Below are 27,514 nucleotides of genomic sequence, written 5' to 3'. Positions count from 1 at the left end.
ATACTGTAAAACCACCCAAATATAGTAGAAAAGCTCCCAACTATGGTTTAAAATTAACTTGAATATCTTTGTTCAGGTGTAACTAGGCGTAGTTTTAATATGCAGATTTTTTTTATATAAATGGATTAAAAAAAGACAAAAGCAAAAAGAACATTGGTATTGATACGAGTACTTCATTGCGTTGTGAACTTGTGGTACATAGTTGTAGTACCTACCGTAAAATGGGGTAAGTAGGGTTCGCGGGGAGAGTTGGGTTATGAATGGGGAGAGAAGGGATGAAAGGGGGGTGAGATGGGATTTTAAGGCTACTGCTACAAAAATAATGTATTCCAATTTAAAATGGAGCTATAGTAATACTCATAATAAAAAAACATCGATCCAACAATCTTCCAAAATCACCTTTGTATGAAAACCCAACTCACCCCAAATACGAGGGACTACGGGGTGAGGTAGGATTTCCGGTTTATCGTCAAAGTTATGAAATGGAACTACCCAAAATAAAATAAAAACTAAAATACAAACGTCCGGAACACTTATTATATACGCCATTCAGTTTGCATATATTATGTAAAAATAAAATGTTATCGAGGTTTGAATGTGAGTTTTGCACCTACTCACCCCATTTTACGGTACTTCTGGACTATAGTTGGTAGTTTTACGTAACTTAATAAAAAGTTAGGTCACACAGTTTATTAAGTTAAGATCCTGTCACACATCGCATTCGCCAAAGACTTTCTATACTGTAGACTTCTATACTGTACTGTGTTATGGTGGGCGTTATAGATACATAGCCACTTTGCACACCAAAATGGGGACAATGTACCAATCTGACACATTTGACTTACACCTACATGATTACAAACATTGATATTCATCAATACGCTGCTCACTGACGCAGAGGAGCTTAAATCGTTTCCATTCAGGAAACTCATTCAGCCGTGTCTTTAATGGCGTGTTATACTCGTGCCGTGTCGAATAAGGCTGTTGACTCAGTGTAAATACGCCCTAACGATCAAAATGGGCAAGAACAGTGGGAATATCTTCTAATATCACAATTAGTTTTGTTTCCTTTTGGAATATTGGTACAAGCAATGATGTTTGCAGCGTTGTTATTGCATCTGCTATTCTTTTAACCGTATTAACTTATTCAAAACGCGCTGTTTTAAAGAAGAGTATGACTTGATTTTATGTTGCAACTAAAAAAAAGGCTTTTGTTATGAGTGTACGAGGCTTTTAACGAGGCATATCTTTGGTTAAAAATTTCAAAAATTCAAGACGATTTCTAGATGAAGTTTGTTCTAAGCAACTGCAGCGATTTCCACATACAAATGTCTATAATTTTATTAGGTATGTCATTAATTTATCATATAATTCAAACTATCTTAGCCAATATAACGAGAATCAAGCTAGGTGCGATGCAGCGCGCTTTCGAGAACGCTTTCAATCTAATTTCATTCTGAATCGGATGCCCATACGATTCATCTACAGCTTGCAGCTCTTTCGGGCATGGAAGCGTTTCTAGTGGAATATCTGTAAGTTTAGTAAACTTCCCTTTTAACTTTTCCTTATTAATATAATCGTCATTTTTATCGTAATATTCTTCGCCGTAATTTTCGTCGGCAAGTGTGTTGTCGTCTATGTCATTGGATTTCTCTGGTCGCTTCTCCGCATCGCTGACACACGATATTTTTTCGAGGGCGTGCTTCAGGGTGTTGTCTTTGGTCTCGTTTCTTAAAAGGTATATCCAGGAGAGCCGGCAATCGCACCGAAGAGGGTTGCCTGGAAAGATATAGTAAATTAGGATCCGTATACAGTGTAATCAAAAGGTACTTTAGGGAATGTTTACGAGGTTAGAACAAAGGTTTGGATTTTTTATTGCGACTACGTTAAATATAAAGCTATATTCAATTATTTATCTCCTGTTCATATTTACATAGTACGGGGTTGCATGGTACAAAATAAACAAAAAAGTTGTATATAATACCATGAAATGCTATCATATTGTACGTTCTGAAATAATCCCTGAGTATTGGAACGAATTATAATTAAAACAAAATTGAATCAGTCTATTTACTGAACCGCTGACTAATAGATAATTCAAATCTCTAAATCGTCCTTATCCTTCGAGGACCTTTTCCAGTTTGCCCAAAGCTATTAAGAGATGGCTGTTTCCAAACAGTTTTACTTCCAAATACTTTATCCGATAGATTAGGAAGCTCAAAGAAGCCTGTACCCAGGGGGACAAGAAAGTTGAACGTAAAATCTTACACTTTAAGAGAAGCTAGGTAACTTATTTAATGTAATGTATTAGGTCTAATTTTGTTTCAATAATGATTTATAGGGCTTTAAAATGCCTACAATCTTTTCTGCTTTGCCCTAAGGATGACCAGTAGAGAAAGCCTCATGGCATTAATGTCGCCTTTACGTTAAGTTTTTCCTTTGTGCAGGAAGATTTTATCTATATAGCTACTCGTTGCGAATTACCTATTCTCCAGTGTACAGTACAACGTTTTACAGTACATAATTATGGCCCTTTAAATTTTCGACGTGGATACATAATGTGCTTATTATAGCATATATTAAAGGTGTCGTAATGGAGCACCAGATGTACTGTAAATACTATCTTAGCAACAGGACGGCATAATGCTGGTATGATCTTAATTCGAACGGTAACTTTTAATCTTTGTTACTAACTGAGCTCTTCCGTGCCTTAAATGCACGTTGATGCCATGACTGCCTTATGAGTCACTTAAAACCAGCTAACTACTTGCAATAAAATCCCTTTGAAATGCCGCTCGTGTAGTTAACGACTCGTGTGACATAAGGACCTATTGCGGTAATGGATATGAACTTTTACTGCCTTTGAATGTGGCTTTGTGGTGTGACAGTGGTTCTATGGAGATTTAGATCTCATTTAGTGATTTTTTTTTGTAGTTCCAGTGGTTGGGTAAAGTGTTGTTTTTTCTACAATATGACGAAACATTGCCTCATGATTTCAAGCTAAGAGATCTTTACTAAGTACTTCATATTTACCAGTATTTTTAGTCTCATACTGTCGTTAGTCATACTAAGTACTAATAACATTAGGAAAATTTTTCGGTTTAACTCACGTATTTTAGTTACGCGACATCTACGCGGCGCGCAGCTTTCGTGAACGCTACTAATGTACTCATAGTGCTTGAAAATGGAGACCTAGGTTCTCAGAAACATGTCGCGCGAGTGATTAAAAATTGTGACTTAAACTGCAACATTAACCTAGCGTTACAGATCAACTAGGTCGTATCAAAATAAGATTAAAACCTCTGAATCGTGCTACTAGCTCTGTAAGTGGTCGAAATATATTCTGGTTTAGCGTAATGTTTATTCAGCGAAGGAATGGTAATTTTACCCTTTTCTTAATAATAGGGATCCAAGAGATAATGCGGCACAGAAATTGGTCTTTTGAGTAAATAATTAAATTTGGGTTTAAATTGCTTCTATTATATTTTTTCTACCAACCGGTACGTATGGAGGTCCAAGGGGGAGGCCTATGTTAAGCAGTGGACGCCTTTTGGCTGAGATGATGATGATGGTGACGATGATGTCATTATTTCTCGGCATGAGAATGAAGTCTATCTATACTTACTAATATAAAATTATAAACTTTATCAAAATAATATCAAAACCGTAAAAAGATGTTAATCTGAATCTGGCTCCTGGATACTCAAAAGTATGTATCCGCTTTTATCGCTAATGGAAACCAATATTTATTTCATGAGTGTACCAAATTTGGTTTATTTAAACAAATGTACGTATGTAAATAGGTAGGCACTTCGTATTGAATATTTAATTAAAATTGATCATAATAAGTATTCCAATCCCAACGCCAATGTAAATAAATATTTCCTGGGAAATACGGTACAAAATATCATTGAATTAATTATAATTTTGGTAAAAAGGTATAATTGATAAACGATAATGAAACAGATACTTCACCGCCAGTAAGTAGGGTGAATGCTATAGTTATTGGCCACTCCATAGTAATTGTCCAGTCTTGACAATAATACTTCTACTACCTTGTTTCATTCTAATTTGTTAAGAGTGGCCAATTACTATGGAGGAGCTATTATAGCAGCGACCCTAAGTAATTTTGAAATTAAAGGAAACATGTTTCTAGAACAAGGTCATATTAGGTATATATCAGTCGCAGTGCCTACGCTAATTCTTAGGATTAGGTTACCAATCGGACTCTGGTGATGTAATGAAGTACCAAAAGCCAGGGCAACGCCAAAAAATAATGCCGAAATATCGTGTATGGATAAATAAATAAATACTCATGTGTGCATTTTACCCGTATCCGTACGACATAATAATATAATAATAAACTGTCCGTCCATCGTTTGTACGACGAAAATTAAAGCATATAGGCAATTTAAAATAACATCAGTATTCGACGCCTACTAGTTAGTGTAAAAACCTAAATTAACTGCAAACAACCAGTAGTAGCAAATAACTAATAGTTATGCGCTTAATACTATTTTAATGGGCGTTCATTTGAATTCCGGCGCGTTCGAAACCGTTACGGACTAGGGCTGCCAAACGTACCGCCCATACTTAAACAATTCCGTGCCTGCAATACGGATTGCTCAAACTTGCTTACTCACATACCTACATTCTTTTAAAGGTAAGATGTCTTAGTTGTGGCATTGAGAAATAAGAGAGCTTACTTATTATAAATGGGTTTTATCTATATATGGAGTGAGTACTCCATATTATATATCAAACCCATTTATTGTAAGTTTTAAGGCGCGGTGTGTAGTAAAATGCGCTTTTTTGTCACCATATTTACAGACTTTTACAAGGATTTCATGCATTATTTTCTAGTATGTATAACTTCAGTCCTTGAACTACGTTATTGCTTGTCAGAAACACGACGGCTCATAATTTTCTCGATAGAATCTTAAGTTGAAAACATGCCTAACACTGTCTTTATTTCCTTATGTCAGAAGTACTACGACGAAAATGTATATGAAACTTACTTCAGTCGATAGCTTTTAAGTAAATCTTCATTATTGCTTGTCCTTTTATCGAAACGTTAATGTTTTCATTCATCATTTGATGAATTCAACATTTTGCTTACTAAATTACACCCTACGCGGCAATACCTTGCGCCCATTCCTCACGCCAGTACGCCCGTGACCACTGTCGGCGTCGGACCTATGCTAGTTTAGCGGACGTTTCATAAAATGGGTAATCACAGTATAAATATGCAAATATGTTATACACACAATGTTTTTCAACATGCTTACGAAGAAAAGCAAAATAATTCTTAAATACGGTGACATTTCAGACATTCGTCCGTCATATTGTCATTTTATAACAAGTTGGGCAGCAAAGGCACACACCCATCTAACCAATCCGGAATTCAGTCACGATTGATAAATTGTGTAAACATATTTTAAAAGGCTATAAAATTAATCAAATTGAATAATTTTTAAACATAGATATACAGGATTCAAATATTTTAGACTGGTCATATTTTTCATAATATCGATTTCTACTGGCAAATCGTATTACTTTTTGGCAACCGGGTTTTTTAACCTAATTAGACCCCGCTGAATCCGAATTTGCCGGTTGCTTGATCGAATTCTTGACCGGAAGTGAGATATTTGATATTAAAGGACCCTTTTTTTAGTTTTTCGTAAATAACTCTTAAACGGTGGCGCATAGCAAAACATATTCTATTACATAATAAGTAATCTGCATAAAATTGCCTACAAGAAAGATTTGTTCAATTTTTTGCTAGGATCAATATTCAAAGAGATATTAACGCGGGAAATTCAATTATAATCACTTCTAAGGTCCCGTTTTTTAGTTTTTCGTAAATAACTCGTAAACGGTGGCCAACATCAAAAAATGTTGTAAAACGTTAATAATCTACACAACATTTTGTACAAATAAGATTCAGTACACTTTTCGCAGGGATCAATATTTAAAAAGATAATAAAGAAGGAAAGTTAATTATAATAAATTCTAAGCTTCCTTTTTTGTATTTTTTCGTTAATAATTTGAAAAGTATGACTCATTGCAAAAAAAATCTTAGACATAAATAATAACTTACCCGCTGCTTTGTCTTTTTAGGGTTCCGTACCCAAAGGGTAAAACGGGACCCTATTACTAAGACTTCGCTGTCCGTCCGTCCGTCCGTCTGTCACCAGGCTGTATCTCACGAACCGTGATAGCTAGACAGTTGAAATTTTTACAGATGATGTATTTCTGTTGCCGCTATAACAACAAATACTAAAAACAGAATAAAATAAAGATTTAAGTGGGGCTCCCATACAGCAAACGTGATTTTTGACCAAAGTTAAGCAACGTCGGGCGTGGTCAGTACTTGAATGGGTGACCGTTTTCTTTTTGCATTTTTTCCGTTTTTTTTTGCATTATGGTACGGAACCCTTCGTGCGCGAGTCCGACTCGCACTTGCCCGGTTTTTTTTAATATTGATCCTAGCGAAAAGTGTCCTACATGTTTCTTGTAGGAAATTTTATGTTTATTATTTATGTATAAGATTTTTTTTTTGCTAAGAGTCATACTTTTCAAATTATTAGCGAAAAAATAAAAACAAGGAACCTTAGAATTTAATATAATTAACTTTCTCTCTTTATTATCTTTTTAAATATTGATCCCTGCTAAAAGTGTACTGAATCTTTTTTGTACAAAATTTTGTGTAGATTATTAACGTTTAACAAGATTTTTTTATATTGGCCACCATTTACGAGTTATTTACGAAAAACTAAAAAAAGGGACCTTCAACCCCCCTCCCCCCTACACCCACAGCACACCCGCTAAGCTCGAGGACATTAAGTATGGTTATCTGGACACCACAAGGTATAACTGTGCCAATTTTCAAAATTATACGACTTATTTCCGCAGATTTTTTTTATTTTCTTGAGCTATTAACTAACTCGAATGTCGAAGTAGAAGTGTTTTTTGTCATTACAATCTTTAAATGCTTGACTTTTACTCGTCAATTCAAAATTAGAAAAATAGTAAGTATTACAGTTAGAGTTATAAATTGTTATAATTCTTTCTTGTGAAGACAGCTAATTTTATGTACTTATTGGAGCTATGCATAACTCAATAGTCCCACAAATTATCTTAGCTTTGCTAGTATTCTTCCTTATTTTCACTACCTACTTGCCCGAAATTGACTGCTAGAGTTAGACCAAGTCGTTGCACGATTTTGATAGCATAGGCAGTGCAAGTGTTATTCATAATTTCATAGAAGATTGACGTTTAAAATAACACTTGCACTGCGTGTGCAATCAAAATCGTTGCAGATTTTTCTTGGTCTAGCTCTATTACATTTTTAATGTCTATTAGTAAGTACTATTTTTTGTCTCATAATAATTTGGTATCATTTGATTAGATTCTCAGTTTGTCGCGGTATACACTTATATTGTATATAATTAATAATTATTTACACTCACCGTCTTACCTACCATTTTTAATTTCATTAAGTACTCATCAAAATTCGAATTTGCTAATAAATCTTATTCAATATTAATTGCCGGAAAAAATCCCGGAACTGACAATTCAGAATACCGATGTCGTCAGAATAAGGACGTAGACGTGCTGCGCGGGATTGGTGCGGTGCGTCGCGCGGGGCGCCCGCCTGCCCGATCTACCACGCGTCTGCTTCACCCCCTTGAAAACGTAAAACTCGAGTATAAGAGCGCCTTAAGCGAGTTTCAGACTAAATGTAACGTCCGGATTCACACCAGCATGAATGCTGCAGTATTGCAGTGCGACAATACTGCCGCAAATGTAAAAGTCCGGGCAGCACCATCGATATTGACATTTGCGGCAATAATGCAATCGGCAGTATTGTCGCGCTGCAATACTGCTGCAGTCGACTGCATTATTGCAGGAAACGACAAAGTTAGTCACAGTGTGACTAGTCATTAGTATAACTGCTTAAAAGAACACAAATCAAAATATTCACTGAAATAATTTGACTTGTTTCGATAAGTATAATTTCGATATTTTTTAGTTTAAGCTTTTACGGAAATACAGTAAGCTTTTCTAACTTTAAACTTTGTTACACTAGACGCGGGGTTGTTTAGTTATTTTAGTTAACTTCTCGTTCGAAATTAGAGGAAACTTTTAACCACCGATGGAAAAGGTTTGTATAAAGTTTGGTCGGTTTCCGCGTGAGTAGCGTCGGAGGTTTATCTACTTTGTGTTTTTTATAGTGGTACTTAGTTAAATTTTCTCACCTCCCCCACAGTCTGGTGCTTCCAACGTGGGTACATTTTTTTAAACTATTAAAATATTACTGCAGTGGAAAATAAATCAGTAACATAATTGTTACTGATTTATTGTACGGAAATGCGCTATATTGCGGGGATACTAGAGCTACACCATCTATTATTATTTACAAAATTCATACAAATACATTTTGAATGCAATGAAAATATCTAGAATTCATTACTAAATATCCCGTGTTTATCACACAAATAATTATAGAGATTCGAATACATGGTCACATTGTTAATTGGTTCTATTACCTACCCCTTTATTACCAAAACTTAGTAACCTCTTACAAACCTGTGTTAATTTTGTCTTTCTAAAAAAAAATGTCAAAATGACCGACAGGGACAAACGATTATCATCTGTTTGTTAGATTCGACAGACATTTAAGATAATCTATTACATAGATTTACGAGTGTCCAAAAATATTTCAATTTTAAACTGTCAGTGACAACCCTAATAATATTCACAGTAACTAGTGGAAGATAGTTTGGACTAAGAAAAGTAGGTTTTATCCAAAGTTGCTCAAGGATTGTAGTCTATGATATTTTCTTTTAAAACTCCCGAGGAGTTAGCTAGGTAATAAAACAGCGCAATGCAGCTGCCATAACTTTCATCATTTAATTTCAGTAGCAGGCCAATTCGAACGTACACTGACATCAGAATGACATCCAAATTATGTCATTTAGTTATCGTGCATTTCGCTTGTGTTGTCGTGAGTGAGACGCACGGTAACTAAATGATATCATTCAGATCATCATCATCATCATCATCATCATCATAACTTAAGAGCTTTGCTCTTGTCGCTCGGTCGCCAATCATTTTTTTCTTGTGCCAGTCTTTTAATTTCCTCATATGTCGCATTTTTTTTTATTTGGCTGAGATAAGTAATTCTAGGTTTCCCTTTTTCTCTTGTCTTTTCAATCCTGCCTTCCAGGATGTTTAGGAAAAATCATTCAGATAGCAGTTGTATATTCGAATGGGTGTGTAGAACTATAATGTATTAGGAACAGTTTTCATTGGTATCAAATAATCAATAATGGCGTTCAGCCGATATAATATCAGAGCTTTTTGTCCGAACGCGTTTTATTGGAGATACCTATCGGCCCGATTCAATCTTTAAGATACGTCAAATATTACGACTAGATACGATATGAATTAGATATATCAGTGTCAAAAGTGACGTTTTTGTTAGAAGAAACGTCACTTAAAGTTGATAATCGTAAAAGCTTAAAATACCAGCGAGGAAGAATTATAGGTAAAACACAAAGTTTTCATACCAAATGTCCATAGTCAAATTTTCCAACCCAGTTATTCTAGTTGAAAGCGAGCGACAACCCTAGAAACATTTGCCGCAGTGCTGCAAGATAGTTTGAACTAAGAAAAATGGGTTTTATCCGAACCCGCGGACGCGTCCGTCCGTATTCCGGCGCAACGACAGGGATTATGATTTATGATCGCATAAAAGTCGTATTTGCAGCTTTGGAAGTTTCGTGGCTCAAGATAAAAATGTGGCGAAATGTCCCTATTTTCACTTTTGCTAAATAACTTCCATTGGGAAATTTCACGACAAGAGTAATGTGAGCCAATATTTTATTTGAAATATTTATGATGCAAATTTTACTACTTTTTATTACTTAGATAGTAAAGAAAGGACACTTAACACGAGGAATTTTCATATTGACCCTCCTGTTCCCATCTTTATTGGCGTGATTATATTGCTGTGCCGCTGGCGGTCAATGACACTGCGAGAGGTATTTTTTATTGAACAAAAGTGTCACCGTTTGCGGTGCAATCCAAGTTTTAATTATTTCCTCGTGTTACAGGCCCCACCCGGTATACAGTTACTGATTAGGTCAAGATGGGTTTCGGCAGCTTACGGCCTGATACGAACTTTTAGATATATCAAAAATATGTAGAAGAGAGATGACGGTCTAATTCCCAGTCACAAATCCTGCCCAAGGTATGAATTAGGTATTTCACTTTTCAAGAAATTCAAGGTATTTTAGTTATAACCAAGTTGAACAAAATAGGAAATGTCAGTTTTGTTATAAACTTAAAATTTACATCAAACAATTTTAGATACCTATTCTTTTATGGAAACGTATATTTGACGAGAGCAGACCAATTTCAGACAAGAAATCCAATACAAATGGATTTACCACTATTTATAAAGGAATATTCGAAAAGTTTTTGATCCCCTTTCCCTCGTAAACATTTAATATTGACATACAATCAGTTTGATTGTTACTAAAGCAATCTAACTTTGATTCTTGTTTGATATGCGAATGTTTTGATTTACAGGCCAATTCGAACGTGCACTAACATCAGAATTATATTTTAATCATATTATTTGGTTTAAAATAATGGCCGAAGACTGCTTAAAAGCGGGAGGAATGGAAAAAACCGGGGGGGGGGGGGGGGGGGGAGGAGGATGCCCAGCAGGGGTACACAACAGGCTCGCTATAATATATAGTCCCAATGCCAGCTGCGACCGGTTCATGGGTGTTTATTTTTGCGCCTGTGAACGGGTTCCAGCAGGCGTTCTACACATTAAAGTTCTCCAAAGGGCCTCTACGTGTTGGATCTATATCCCCACGCAAGCCTATCAAAAGACCAAATCCCGGTCTTTTGACAGGCTTGCGTGGGGATAGGGCCGTGAAATATAAAATGGAGATACAAAATTAATAATAATTATTTGTATCTCCTTAGATAACACGGGCCTATAAATCCCGGTCTTTTGATAGGCTTGCGTGGGGATATAGATCCAACACGTAGAGGCCCTTTGGAGAACTTTAATGTGTAGAACGCCTGCTGGAACCCGTTCACAGGCGCAACAATAGACACCCATGAACCGGTCTCAGCAGGCATAATTATTATTATTAACCCGCGCTCCCGCGCGCCCGTGGCGTAGAAAATCTCGCTCTGCGAGTTTAGCTAGGTATTCTTGCTTATTTCTAGAGTTTAAACAGTATTTTGTTCAGCAAATTCCTTTATTTTTCCAGTAAGCTTCATAGAATTCCTATTAGTTAGATACGAGTACGTGCTTCAGCTGAACTTCCAATTTGTAGAGTTCTGACTGTTATATCGCTATAGCCTCGTTTTTGTATCGGTATAAGTATCTTAGAATATAAGAAAATTAAGAACACAGATAATATCGGCGATATTAAATCTTCTTATAATATAATATAAGAAGATTTAATATCGCCGATATTATCTGTGTTTATTGAAACTAAAATCAAGAGACCGTTTTAGTGTTGATATACATGAAATCTGTGGTGATGTGGTGAAATGAAGATTGACTTTTTATGCACCTTTGTTTTATATTGTAATTATAGTATTAAATTCAAATATAACAAAGGTTACCATTGTTTTCTCTTAGAATTGGGTCAAGGTAACTTTGCATGGAATTTGCATTGACAAAATCATCTGCAAAAGAGAACAGACAATAATTTGATGAATGTAATTTATTCATGCACTAAAACTACAATGATCTGAATGTAAATTTACAAACCGGTCTATAACGATGTCATTAATATATATTATGTTTTCTTTTTTATATTAACTTTAGATGTATTTTTCTAATAAAAGCCGTCAGAAAGACAAACAATCCGACGAAAGACTTAGTGGCTACAACACAAACAATAAACCCAATCTTCTACTCTCTACTCGTACTTCAATAAATACAATTCAATTCACAAAATTGTTTACTTCACTGCTTTATACATATATTTGGTAGAGTCCATCTAAGCTAACTTTGCACAGACTTGAATGGAATAAAGTCAAATTTTTAAACAAATTTGACTTTAATTATAACATTGCCACACGTTGTCATTGCAAATACCATGCAGACTTAGATTTGTCCGACTCTTATAGTAAACAAAGGTAACGTTTGTTATATTTTAAGTTAATAGAAAAAATGCATAACAAGTAAATGTTCATATACTCGTATTATAATTATCACAACTGATTTCAACACTAATAATCTCTTGATTGACTGTGGTATTCCGAAAGGTTGCCGGTTCGAATTCCGCTCGAGGCAGTGAATTTTTCCCCATAATTACATGTAAAAGGGCCCCGCCTGTGCAAGCCCGGCCCTCGCTTCAGTTTTTATTCCTCTTCACTTCCGTAACCCCGCTAAGAATGATAAATATTCGAGTCTCATGCCTAAACGTAAATCTCCTTTAGTGCCTTTAGAAATAAAACTGATTTAATACCGTGTAAGGAACTTGATTTCCAAGTGAAATCGATAAATCTTGCTTTTTAACAGGAAAAAGAATAGAATATATTTTACAGTATTTAATAAAGTGACTTGAGGTTAAGTCCGCAACTTTGTAGCACGTGAGCGTCCTGAGTTTGAGTCTCGGTAGGTATGGCATAAGTTAATACTAACATTGCAGAAATCGCGAAGCGTCTGATTGATTATCTCAATTATTTGTCTATTAATCCAATAGAACTATGGAATAATATTAACATCAATAAATTGCTCTGATAATTAGCTTAAGATAATAATATATGTAATGGCGGGTGCTGCCTTTGCGTGCGTCCCATGACACGGGTAAGGGCAGCATCCGCTCGGTGTACCCCTTACATTTCATTAAAGTGTCAAAAGGGCCTCTACGTGTTGGCTTCGGCTCCGCGCACGCCTCCCAAAGGTCCGGAACACCATTGTTCCGTGATGGGAAAGACATATGTAATAAAATAACAACTTACCATTCATAAGTGCTTGTTGCTAGGCCAACATAAGTGCTTGTTGCTAGGCCAACATAAGTGCTTGTTGCTAGGCCAACATAAGTGCTTGTTGCTAGGCCAACATGAATAAAGTATATTTGAATTTGAACTTGACGTAACTGTTTTATTATTTCTTTATATGCCTAAATAAATAAATAAATAAACGTAACTGTGGACCGTACCTACGTACTTGTACCTACTTGGTCATGAAAATTATCTGTTTTTTGACGATAACTTTTTATTGTCCCAAAAAAAATCTATGTAATTTAGTAAGGATCTTGGTAATCTGTTCAGGATTATTCCAATTTATAATTTTTTGCCAACACCATCGAAAAACAATAAATTGTCATGTCCTTGTCCAACCTTATATAACGTCATTCCACAGTGCGGTCGCAAAAAATACATTTGTAGGTAAATATTACAATTATTGGTAAATTCATTACCACAGTTTTGACGACCGGTCTGGCCTAGTGGATAGTGACCCTGCCTGCGAAGCCGATGGTCCTGGGTTCGAATCCCAGTAAGGGCATTTATTTGTGTGATGAACACTAATATTTGTTCCTGAGTCATGGGTGTTTTCTATGTATATAAGTATGTATTTATCTATATAAGTATGTATATCGTCTCCTAGCACCCATAGTACAAGCTTTGCTTAGTTTGGGGCTAGGTTGATCTGTGTAAGATGTCCCCTAATATTTATTTATTTATTTATTTATATAGTTGCATATAGCCGGCATTCCAAATATGCGAGCGACCATACGATATGGGTATGTATGTTAGTCTTGAAGACATTTGAAGATTTATGGGCTTAGCAGTCTGAAATAAATGGTTTTCGTTCATGCATTTAATTATGCATACGAACGAGGAAGTTGTAAATTGCTTTTGTGTTCATTTAATATACATGAGATGGGCCTCATTCATTACGAGTCAATTTGCTAAACAGGCCAATTCCAAATTTAATTATTTGATCTGTTCCCGATATGTTACTGATCTGTCAGTGTGAAAAGTGACATTTCTTCAACTGAAAACCTCACTTTCATATCGGAATCATATCGGAAACAGATCGAATAACTAACACTCAAATTGGCCTGAAACTGAACTGAAAGATACCCATATAACTCTTAAATTAATTGAATGTTGGTATGTCTCACGACAGTTTAACGGCTCGATTCGGGAATTGAATTAGAGATTCACTAGATATGAAAATAGTGACGATATGTGACGTACCAGGACCAGGACAGGTACAAAGGTACCTTACGGCGCATAGCGCAGCAATAATATTGGAGCGGCGTTAATAATAGCGTAAGCGCCAACCACCATAAGGTACCTTTACCCGTGGGACGTCACATATCTTTACTATATCGTATCTAGTTAATGTCTAATTCATTTCCCGAATCGCGCCATAAATCCCATATTGTGTTGGGACCACAAATTGTGATCACAATCATGTCCATTTAAACTTCATTTTGGAATTGCACTGTAGTATATTAAAAGTTTTCGTTACGTTATGCTTATATATGAAATAAAATATGTACTTTTATATTCTTAATGTTACCTTTGTATTTAACAAGAATAAATTGTGACAAATTTGCTTATGGCAATAAACAATGTCTTATTAAATATATGTTTAATTTGCCATCTAACGTAAACCGAACTATGTAGTCACGTTTCCTTTAGTGTATGACATCTATTTTAGTTTATACATTATATATGTAATAGTACTGCTTAAGACCACAAATGACCGTAGTTATGCAGAAAACGACCAACTCAATTTTTAGGGTTCCGTACCCAAAGGGTAAAACGGGACCCTATTACTAAGACTTCGCTGTCCGTCCGTCCGTCCGTCCGTCCGTCTGTCACCAGGCTGTATCTCACGAACCGTGATAGCTAGACAGTTGAAATTTTCACAGATGATGTATTTCTGTTGCCGCTATAACAACAAATACTAAAAACAGAATAAAATAAAGCTTTAAATGGGGCTCCCATACAACAAACGTGATTTTTGACCAAAGTTAAGCAACGTCGGGAGTGGTCAGTACTTGGATGGGTGACCGTTTTTTTTTGCTTTTTTTTTCGTTTTTTTTTTGCATTATGGTACGGAACCCTTCGTGCGCGAGTCCGACTCGCACTTGCCCGGTTTTTTTATCAATGCAGAAAGCGACCAAAGCTACTGAGTTAGGGTGTAAGTCACTTTGACAAAAATAAAAAGTTGGTCGACAGAACAGTCTTTCTACAGAACTACGGTCAAATATAAGTAAGTATTTCATAAAGAGTAAAAAGGTTATTTAGAATTTCTTGGAAAAACTACTTAATAATAAGGTTTTTCCTCTTGTCTCTTGGGGAGTAGTCTCGACTTACGAAACCCATGCATCTATTCCGACATTTCTGGCCTACATGCAGACCCCACGAGACAGGCCTTATGAAAAGTTATAGATAAAAGAATAAACTTATGTCAAAACTTACCTAATTGGAATATATGTTAAAATAAGGTAATGTAATTAGGTTTTATAATGTTAGTATAAAGGTGATATGTATAATGGACTATTATATCAATTTATTTGATAATTTTCTTTGAAAATAAGCAGAAATAAATAAATCCTTCACAAATGTTAAAATGTAACAAAACGTACCTACATTGAAGAGTACGATTGTTATACTGGTAAAAATACTGATTGTTTTTTCAACTCTTAAGAAATTTTGCGAGGTAAATATATAGGTCATACTCATACTGAGCAACTTTTAACAAATATAATAGATACTAAGTATAGGGCCAACCCCGAAATCGCAAAAAATAATTTGTTATCCCATACAAAACACCTACATCAGGATCAGCAAATATGTTTTCGGCGGGGTTGGAGTAAAGCTCCATTTATGAGGTTCAAGAACATGCAAGCAATATTCGTTACATTGCTAATTACAGAGCAGAATTTAATTCAGTTGATCGGCCAAAAAGTTTTTAATCCTTCTAAAAATGGGGCTTATAAGTTGCTTTGGGGGTCTAGCCAAGATGACACTCGATTGCAAATACAAAACGTAACGCTTTTGTATCTCTATCATTCAAATAAATAAGTCCGATAGAAACATGCAGCGTTTCGTTCTCTCATACGAGTATGACCTATATTTTCACTTCACAAAATATGACTAAAGGTGTAAAAAACACCACGTCGATTCAGTACAGACTTGACAGAACTAGGGCAAGGATGCTCCCTTAATTTTAAACATCCGAACCCGGACGCTCATTCATGAATAACCAACAGAAACGCTGTAGAACAGCTAATAAAGAAACGCTGTTTACGAATAAAACGCTACTCGATGGCGCCCGAAAATTTATAGGGACTCTTTGTGAAATATACGAACGATCCAACCCAGGGCTGTGCCGTTACGGGATCATTGGGCAATTGCCGGTATCTTTGGGACTGACGGCCGTTTGTCAATCGCAAACAAATTGATTTACCTATCGTAACATGTGCCTACTTTGTTCCAAAATTAGAAATTTAAAATTATTATATTGCGGTATGTTGATATAATGTATATGCCGATTTAAAAGTAGACCATCACTACTATCATGTTGAAACATTTCAATGAGATTGTGATATATAAGTAGTTTTAACTGTGTATATAAAATGTTGGAGCACAATTACCCAGTGGGGAGCAAAGGAGGCACATTTTACGGTATAGAATAATAAATGAATTTAACGTGCGTCTGATATAATTTTCACACTAGATTTATACTGTAATTGCATTAGTCGGTCGCTGCATACAAATAATATTAGTTGCCTGGCAATTGCAATACGGCGACTCTAATTGGCCCATTTGTGCATCGACGTTAAAAACTGTCAATATTTCAGTGATAGAGTCTGGCTACTGAAATATTACACAAATGTTTGGCGGGAAATTCAAAAAATCTTGGGCTGGTCACACTTTGTGTAGTAGGAATTATAGTTTTGATACTAGAAAATATTTTTGATTTTCTGTGCACACGTAAGGTACCTAAGGATATAAGTTAAATATACGTTGACGTGCACTCGAAGTCAGCTCACATAATTTCTACCACTATGTAAAGTACAGTCAACGATAAACACATATGTTAACACTTTCTCACTGTAGTGTAAATAAGACCTAACTCGATAATACTGTAATATTAATCCATCACCAAAAAAAATACATAAGTACTATGCCAAATATGCTAAATGCTAAGTATCAAAATGTTTATAGAGCACCAACCTCCTAATTTGTTTACATTTTTTTAGGAGTTGTAAACATTGCAGTTTTTCGTTATACAACGCTACACGTCGACTTCGCACTTCATCGTAATTGTTAACGAGCTTTAATAGTAGTTTGCGGACCTCACTTAGTATATATGTCGTAGTCAGATCGTATAATCCGCCGTATTACATTACGGCTAGCCGTTATCAAAAACAGGGGCGTTTTGAAATGCGGCGGTTCGACGATTAGCCGGATTGTCATTGCGATACGTTCTTCAATAAGGCGGCCAACGTTTAGCCGCATCGTACTACTATTTTAGATTGTAGAGTGACCAGTTCTTTCGGTCGCCTACGTAACCGGAGTTTGACAATGTTTGCAATTTAATTTATTTTTACCATGGTCCCACCGCACTACATGTGTTTCTTTTCCAAAACATTTCCTTCACAACTCAAATAGACGGAGCCCCGCAAGCGGGGCTCCTATTTCTGGGCGGTTTGCCCTTCGGGCATCTGAAGCTACCTAACGAACCTAACCTACTTACCTACCTACGCTTTTTTCCCCAAAGTGTAATGTTTTCACGGACGTCTCACTAAATCAATAGGTAGGTAGGTTAGGTTCGTTAGGTAGCTTCAGATGCCCGAAGGGCAAACCGCTCAGAAATAGGAGCCCCGCGAAGCGGGGCTCCGTCTAGTTAAGTTGCGAAAGAAATGTTTTTTGAAAAGAAACAGTCCGACGAACTCCAGATTTGATGGACACCCCAGCGTTTGTCAGGCAGCGCCACGGGTGTTAAAAATGGGAACTAAAAACTGTCAAAGCGGCGGCTACTGACTCGCTGTATTACATTACGGCTAGCCGTGTTGAAGAACGTATGGCGCCGAATACATTCCGGCGGATTCTCATTCAGCCGCATTCAATCCGGCTAATCGTTAAACCGCCGCATTTCAAAACGCCCCTGTTTTTGAAAACGGCTAGCCGTAATGTAATACGGCGGATTATACGATCCGACTGCGACATATACATTATTAATATTATTTAAAATAAACCCCTTATAAACCGCAAACAATTTGAATGAATGACATAAAATGACAAATGACTTTTAGCTTTTTTTTTTATCAAAGACAATTGGTGATACAACAACGAAATATCTGTCAACAATTTTTGGCTAGCCAGACCGGCACGCATAAATTGTAACAATGATTATATGTCACAGCGATACGATACCTATCTGCTAGTGCCAAAAGTGACGTTTATGGTTGGCGAAATGTCACTTTTGACACTGATATAACGGTATCGTATCGCTGTGATATCTTATAAGATTTGTTTGAATTGGGCCGATAGATGGTGACTATAAAATGCATACGTGGACAATTTTCTTGGAATCATCCTAGCTTATCATATTGGCCTAGTCACCTAGCCGGTAGTTACCCTGCCTATGAAGCTCAGGTCGCGGTCTGAAGGGTATTATTTGTGTGTTTATTCCTAGCCTATTGCCTAGTAGTCACAATACTTACTGTGGAACTGAGTTAATTTGTGTATGATTTTCTCAGAATAATATTTATTTATTAGGTATTTTGTTTACGCTACTTAACAACGATGTTTCTCTAAAATAAAATGCAGTTACCTACATTTCTCGGTAATATGAGCAATTTTCCGGGAATAATCCCGGGACTAGAATGTAACATCACTTACTCGCCCGCAGCGTGATTTATCGTGAGACAACCACCGTACGGAATAACTGGATTATGTATACGCGCATTCTTTGCCATGTTATGCTTATAAATATTAGCACAGTCAGAACAAATACTTACAAATTATATTGTGCTCTCGCCATAATAAAACGAAGTGCGAATTATACACAATATAACATTTATTTTTACTCAGTCGTGACTCAAATGTGTTAAAAGTTTAAAAGATAATGAAGACCCTTAATTGCGCGTGCAAATAAGTATTTGATTTAGAGTCTATTCATATTTTAACTATCTGTATATTGGTATACCTTTTTTGTATACCAATATACAGATAATAATAATAATATTAAGCCCGTAAATATTTAAGTTTGCTGGCGGCGCGTAGGTGCCTACTCTTAGGTCACGAAAGGATCGTAAATAGTAATACTACCCAAATGAAATTCCAAAAATATACGACCTTTTAGCTGAGTATTGACGTAGCAAGCAAATGCACGTAACTTAGGTACATAGTACGATCACTATGTACCTATTCGTCTAAAGTACGATCTTGTGGCTAAACATTATTTATTACTGTCGAAGAGAAAAAATACATAAGTTACTTAGTGCTTTACCCTAAAGCTTTTACTGTATATTCGCATGAGATTATGATATTTTTTCTAAACAGATCAAATAGACATTTATCTTAATGCCTCGAACCATTTTGCAAATTGTTTGTATACTGATAAATTAAGGATATTTAGAACGCCTTCAGGCTTTTCGGGCACACCTACCTTTTTTCAGTGTCTCTCATTTGTAAATAGATCAACTGAATCTTATTTCAAGACAGTGATGGTGACAATACTCTACCCTAGGATGCCAATGAAAGTAAGATTACCCTATCCCGATACTATCCAAAGTATTAAATTTGAACTCACCGTCCAAGTAAACCGCTTTCGAAGCGGATTTCCCGTTCTCGACGACCGGCCTAATGGTTTCATAAGACATCGTCTCCAGGAGGTTGTCCCTCATATCTAATACTATTAGGCTCCTTATGTCTTCGAGAATGTCCTCGTAGAAAGCCGTCAATTTGTTCCCTGAGAGCGTCAGTTTCCGCAGCTGCGTCAGACCTCCGAACGCACGTTCCGAAACGTACTCAATAGCGTTGTTGTCCAGCATTAGATCTTTCAAGCCCCATAGCTCACTAAACGCCAAATTACCTATCATAGTCAAACGATTGCTCCTCAAATTCAAACGTGACAAATTCTCCAGTCCTTCAAACATTTCCCTCGTAACAACTGATATGGAATTCAAATCAAGTTTCAACTCTATTAAATTGTTCAGATGTTTGAAGCATCCCTCGTGGATCAAACTTAGATTATTATTTGATAAATGTAAGACATGTAAATTAGGCAGTCCGAAGAATACGTCGCGTCTCAGTTCCGTGATTTGATTGTCATCCAAACTTAGATTGGACAGCATCATCATTTGTGCGAATGAATGTCGCTCCAGGATAGATATTTTGTTGGATCTTAAGCTGATTTGTCTTAAAGTTGAAGAGTTAGTGAACGCATAAGGAGGTACACTTTGTATCGTTCCAAATTGTATAGATATGTGTTTGAGTCTTTCGAGTCTAACAATGGCTTTGGCCGGTATGAAGGTTAGAGCTTCATCTGAGCGTACGTTGAACATGAGGTGTTCTAATTCAGACTGTGAGGAAAAGTTTGGCCAGATCGGGTCTTCAGGGGTGATTCCTCCGGTGAATATCCAGCAGTCTGCGCGGGTGGCCATCTTTGGTTTGGTACTGTCACAGTAGCAGTGGACTAGGGATCTCCTGTCGACGATGTCACAGATGTTGGTGAACACTGGCATGTGGTAATACTCTATTTGGTGGTCGTCCTTGGCGGTGATGGCGGGCTGGGCGATCGTTAGCGCCGCCATAATTACGAGGTGTTTTGTTATCTGCTCCATTTCGATACTGGTTTAATTGTTACCTGTAACAATGAATTATTGTTAATTGCATAATAACTGTGAAGACCAAGGCCTGGGGTTTTTATGTGAGGCAATTATTGTATTGTTCCGTTAAAGGAAAATAAGTAATTGTGGGAAGGTGTTTGAAAAACTTACTAACATGTAGGCATCATTGTAAATGCCTTAATATTTTGTACGTTTAGTGGCAATTGTATTATTGTTGTATATGCTGCAGTGATTGTTAGTTTACTTAATTAAATAAAACAACAACAGCGGCATTCAGTTAAAAATAATATAAAGTATTGTCATGATATTACTCTAATTTGCATCTCGGTTGCGCATTTACCTACACTGAAAGCAATGTTTTTGTAGCAGTAACAAAATGTTTTGTTACTAACACTTACACAAATATTGGGACTTCCGAACTATGTTTTACACCGACCAACAGGTATTTGTAACAACAAAATTGGTTTTAGAATACTGATCATTTTTTTTTACTTAAGTTTTTTTTTAGTTACTTAAGAGTTCAGCTAATTATTTTTTAGTGTAATTTGCGAATGCGAAGCAAAAAGAGCAGGTTCATAATATCAAGTGAAATGAAATCAACAACAGTTCAATTAAGTAGAACAAAAGTAATCTGCCCAGTACGAATATTTTGCCAGCCACAAGGTTGGTAGGTCAATATTATATAACGATTTCGCCAATATTTATCTAAAGTGTGCTCATATATCATGACGTTGAGCACTGTGTTTGTACCACTGTGTACAAATACAGTGGTTGCTCTCACTAAAGTGATAGCTGGACTTTACAGATATCCACGACGGATTGCGGGGTGGGGTGTAGTGATGGTTCAACGCGTTTTGACATAAATTTTTCATTATATGCAAATTTCCACATTAATTTGCTGCATAATAAGCTATGAATATTTAACTTTAAACAACATTAATGAGCAAAAACATAAGAAAAATATTCTCGTGACGCCTTCGCCATTTTGAAGTTCATCCGGAAATCGACAGATTTTAAATGCGGTTCCATCTAAAAATTATTACATAACTGTCAAAGTAACGTATGACAAAAACTGTCAACACCCTTCATTGTAATGGAGGCAAGATAATACTCTCGACATTTGAAGCCGGGGCAAGGTGAAATCATTTTCCGACATTTCGACTGCCAGTCAATCAAATTACTTTCGCCTTGGGGAGCTCGCTTCATATGAAGCTCTAAACTGATTCAACATACGCTATGGAATTTAATTAATGGTGAAAATAAAACGAATTGACTTTATTACGAGAGACACCTGCCAATTCTGTACCGCTACCACCAGTTTTGACATTGACATATTCGCTCACGTCTATAGTCCGACAAGAAATTGTAGAAAATTATTGAACGCGCCACTTCCTACGTAATGTGACAGTTTTTGATGTAAAATGCTCAAACATGGCAACAATGTAATATGGAAATTTTTTAGTTCCATATTATTTTATTTCTACCATTTTATATCGCAGTATACGCAACTTATTTTATAATACTTATATGCATCTCGCTCGTATGTACCCGCATATTAGGTATCAATTCTTTGTGGCGAGCTTTTATCATTTATTTTTAAAAACTTTTGCTGACATGCTAGTTTGATCTGCAGCGATGAACAGCTGTGAGCAAACCCTTGGGGATCAATTTGATCATGGTAGAAATGGTAATGGTCAGATGGGGTAAGACAAACACTGGGGCAAGAGTAACCTTGTAGGGAATCCTCATAATGTTACTCTTGCCCCGAGAAAATAAACCATGTTTCTCTTACCCCACATCTACTTTTTAAACGCATTGCGTGGCTTTCCAAATTATTCGTTTTCGGTGTCTCTTTGCCCAGGATACGAGTAGGTATTCAAGGTGTTTCTTTTATTTCAAAATTTTACATCCCTTTCCGCGACTAGCTCTCCATCTAGGTACTATAGGTATTCATAATGAAAATGAAATGGCGTTTATCGCCAAACCCGTCAAAAATCATTATATCCAGCATTTTACAAACCTATATTGTCATTGTCCTAAACTCCTAAACTTAAACGTTTTTCTTTACATTGTTTATACAACCTTGAGGCTTTCAAGGCAGGAGTGATTAGGCATTTTTTTTGCGAAAAACGAGTAAACCTTCGACCCTGTGTTCCCCATCTGGAAAAGCTTAGGTATTGTGCTTAATATAAATCAAACAAAAATCTTCAACCTTTCTTTAGTAAATTTTCCATTTCAGTATTTGTTTTCGTCGTATTGTTTGTTTTTCTTTTAGAACGACGTTATTATGTTTAGAATTTGTTTTTGCTTATATTCGTCTTGTTGCTATAACAATTGTTAACAAAGGTTTTTTTTTAAATATGTATGATTGTTTTGAGAGTGACTTCGGCATAATTACTTTGTTTGCGTTGTGTTGTTCTTAAAACATTAGTTATTTCTGAATGTTAATACCTAAACCCTACAGTACTACTATCTACTACTGCCTACCTACACTATCGCTTTGGGAAACTAATAATTACTAAATAATTATATACGTAATATACACTGACTACACATCCTCCGCATTATCAGGCGTGGCTCACTCCGCGATTTCGTCGCTTTGCTACAGGTACCTAGCTAAAAGTACATCCGTTCCGCCCCAATTTTGGGGAAAGCCATATGCCGCGCGTGGCGCTGTCGCCACCTAGCGGCCATATAACGATGTGCTGCTGAGTAAGTTATTCAACATCGGGTGCTCAGTTTCTTTGTCAGTTATCTCCGCGGTAGGCAGCAGTATGTGCAATACGGATACTTCATTTCTGAGGCCTTCCCGACTCGTTCTGGTGTCAGCCAGGGCTCGATTCTGGGTCCGTTGCTTTTTGGGATCATGATTAATGATTTGGTTTCGGTCCCAAAGTTTGCAAGTTGCTTACTTTATGCCAATGACCTGAAAGTTTTCCATGGTGTGCAAGAGATACACGATTGTGTTGCTCTCCAGGACGACGTGGAACGAGTACGCCAATGGAGTGTCGAGAATAAGCTGTGTTTCAATACTGCTAAGTGCGCTGTCATGACCTTCAGCAGGGCGCGCAATCCATTGTGCCATAAATACCTCCTAGGCCTGGAAGAAATAAACCGTGTCACCACTATTAAGGATCTGGGTGTTGTATTTGATCCCCACCTCAACTTCCATGAGCACTTAAACTCGTTAACACGTGACTGCTATAAGAGGTTGGGGTTCGTTATAAGGAATTATAGAGACTTCTTTGACACTGGAACTATGAAGCTTTTATACACCTCTCTAATGAGAAGCAAGCTTGTGTCGGCTTCCATAGTCTGGAACCTTTATGAGGTATCCTACGTTCTTCTTGTAGAGAAAGTGCAAAAGGTATTTTTGCGCTTTTTATATAAGAAATCGTTCGGGTACTACCCATTTTTATACCCTACAAAATTTTTGCTAGGCGTCTTGGGCTTTAACTCCCTAGAAGTCAGGCGAAATTTTGTGCACCTATCCGCTACTTGCAGTATTTTGCGAGGTGAGTCGGATTGTGCCGAATTGGGGACGAAAGTGGTGCGACTGTATGTTCCCACATTGACCAGGATCAATTTCAGACCTCGTGACCGGGGTCTACTGGCAGTGCAGATGTCACGAACTGTTTCTCGCAAGAAATCGCCGCTAGTTCGGGCCCTCGACCTCCTGAATGCACTATTAGCATCAGCTCCTGAGTGTGATCTGTTTGCTGGCTGTTTGATGGAATATAGTGCGTGATGAATGCTTGAGGTTTTGCGAGATGATTGATAACCGGCCTTCGACAGTGTGAAATGTAGGTACTATAATTGTAGAACTATATATATATGTTTGTATCACAATGTTTTTGTTATATTGTTTATACATATTTAAATTTACTTGTAGTTCCGCAGTGACTTGGTGTATACTGTTATACTGTGTAACTTATTTGAATAATAAAATAAAAATAAATAAATAAATAAATATCTGTGCTGATCGTAACAGACGCGTTTTGTTAGAGAGTGAGTCTTCTGTACCTAGTACTATTATTTATTCTGTGGCATTATGAAGCATTTACAAAGAGCACCCCGTACCCGCATACATAAATTAAGCCATATAATAATGGCTTAATTTAAGTAAATATTTCTAATTTAAACGATAATTGGTCATAATTGTAGGCGCAACTGAAATAAGCGGTCGCACTCCTATCATACTAAATTAGTACCTACCTAATGGAGCGATTATGTGTGGTGCCCTCATTTGTCCTACGTACTCCGTATCCGTGTCTTAGTAGTTGTGGTGGTTTGTGACCCTAACGTAATTAGGTATTTATCGTTGTGAATTAATTATTCACCAAAAAAAATCTCAATGTAGTATTTATATACTAATATTATTTATTTTATGTAATATTCTGTCTGGCAAAACTCCTCCGCACAGACGTTGATTTGCTCGATATAGGCGGCCAATAGTCGATTTTCCAAAAATCTACATAGAGATAAATAATTAACACGTAGGGTAGGGGTAGCCCATTAATCCAGAGTCATTATGCTACCTCTTCTACTCCTTATAGGTAAGTATAACTAGCTCAGGATGAGGTCAAAGTTTGACTACCGCTCATCGTGTACGTTTCTGTTCTCGGCGCTCCTAAAGTAACAAGTTTTATAAAGTGAATATTTATTTTCTATTGTTTTTTAAACAGTGATTTTAATGGATTCTAGTAATTTAGGTAAGAAGCAATGTAAAAGTATAGCATGGTACTATATTTTTATTATCTATTATAGTGTTTGACCGTGTTAAACATGACCTTGCACAAATGTAAATTTTTTCACAAATTTTGATTTTTAATCGTCATTTCAAAAAGGCTCCCAGTCCGTCCTAGGTCTAATTTTTTCAACATTAGTTACTCTATATACTTAAGTTTGTTATCTTAAAAAAATTAGCCGTGCCTAGGCGTGCCTTTTTGATTTAGACGCTTTATAGGCTGTCTGTCAAAATTCGTGCTTTTCACCTTTTTTTATCTTAAACTTGATTTAGCATTGTTTTTCTTTTTGCAGATCTACTGTTCTGGGGAGTAAAGTTTTTACTCGGAAATTTATATTTCAGCAAATAATTGGATAGTTATGAAGATTTTTTTTTACTATCACACGGATACACGGAAGGTCAAAACAATATCTAAAGCATAAATTTTCATGTATTCAATCATAATTTAAAGGAGATAGCAGAAAGCAGGGAAAAAATAAAGAGATTTTTAAACAATGTGAAACAAAACGCAGTGAAATCGTGACTCGATTTACTTATGACCAAAATGTCTATGAAGAGAACCGTAATTAGGTTTAGGTATGACTCGCGAATGATTTCTAAATTACATCTTTCAGATAATAATATCTTTTTCATGTCACAGTGTACTAAATATATGCGTATAAACAGGGTGTAAAACTAAGTATCTGACGGTTTTCATGCCTCTCTTCATCATGCTTCGTCATGCTTGACTTGCGTTGTTGTCTTTCGCGACTTCAAGTATGGAGTAACTCGCGCAAGTCATGCTAAGCGGACTTTGGTATGTAGCTACTCGTAAATTTATTTTTAAAAACGCCACCGGCTTTGTAAGTAAAAACGTTTAATAATTCACGTTTTTAGTGACGAAGCAAGTTAGCTGCTTCATTTACAAGCTAAAAATAACACTGTCTTGTCATCCATCAAACCGCATCGTACCATTTCCGCTAAAATATGTAACCAGAAAACTAAATTTCCGAGCCTTTGATGTTACTAAACTGATTTGTCTGTCTCAGGTTACGTAACTTACTCGTATCTTATCGAAAACTTGAGTAACTTTATAGATACGATAGAGGGAAATAGAGCGTTTATATTATGGATAATATTTTGGGATTATAATAGGTGTATATTTTAGGAGACATGCGTGTTTGTCTAGGATTTACGGTAAAGCCCGAGTGTGACGTTTTTTGTATAAGTTTTCTCGTTTTAAAGCTAGAAATGATATAATTTTAGTCCATTAAAAATAAGAAAAGTCCTACCACATTGTACGATTTCCCTAAACTAAACGGAAGACAATGCTAATGCCGCCAAAATGTAACCTCATAACTAAATTCCCTTGGCCTTTGATGTCGCTAAATGTGTTTGCTTGCCTCCAGTGTTGCCAGAGCACATTCATGTTGGGTGTCGGGGTTGAACTTTCTAATTGTGATACAATGCGTCGTATAACTTGTATTGATTTATTAAACTTTATTGCGCAAAAGAAAAACAAACTCACTACAAGCAACTACAAACATATAACTTACTTGGTACAAACGTACCAGTCGACCTTAAGGTAAAGCAAAGAGATTGAGATGGTGGCCGCTTTCAGACGAAAGGAGTGCCTGGCGTCCGTTGTCTCGTTGTGTGGACGACATTCGGAAGAATGCGGGTCACTTCTAGACGACGTTGGCTCAGGACCGGGACAATTCGTGTACTCGCAGCCAGGCCTATGCCCAGCAATGAGCGATATAAGGCTGATATGATGATGATGATGATGGTGAAAGAGAGTGTGGGCCTACCAACCTACTATTAATAAAATAAAAACAAAAATAGGTATTACCTATGCAAGAACATAAAAATATATAGGTACAATACAGTCACACAATATTCACCAGAGCAGCTC

The 27,514-nt window shown here is 36.5% G+C and overlaps 1 protein-coding gene across 2 annotated transcripts in view; it reads right to left on the bottom strand.

Moving 5' to 3' along the window:
* Positions 1-1,285: 1,285 nt before the first annotated feature.
* LOC134796733 (connectin-like) overlaps positions 1,286-27,514 on the bottom strand; it is an 86,588-nt gene continuing 60,359 nt past the window's right edge. The window contains exons 2-3 of one of the 2 annotated variants that reach the window (XM_063768928.1): positions 19,835-20,890; positions 1,286-1,779 (exon numbers count right to left, since the gene is read on the bottom strand). In XM_063768928.1, coding sequence (XP_063624998.1) covers positions 1,373-1,779; positions 19,835-20,867 — 1,440 coding nt within the window. In that variant the 5' untranslated portion in view covers positions 20,868-20,890 and the 3' untranslated portion in view covers positions 1,286-1,372. Of the gene's footprint in view, positions 1,780-19,834; positions 20,954-27,514 lie in introns of those variants that run through there. The other variant, XM_063768929.1, reaches the window with a different exon arrangement.

Source organism: Cydia splendana, chromosome 14, assembly GCF_910591565.1.
Source record: "Cydia splendana chromosome 14, ilCydSple1.2, whole genome shotgun sequence".
NCBI classification, from domain to species: domain Eukaryota; kingdom Metazoa; phylum Arthropoda; class Insecta; order Lepidoptera; family Tortricidae; genus Cydia; species Cydia splendana.
Note: the sequence above shows the minus strand (reverse complement) of the source record. Positions and strands in the feature narration are given on the sequence as shown.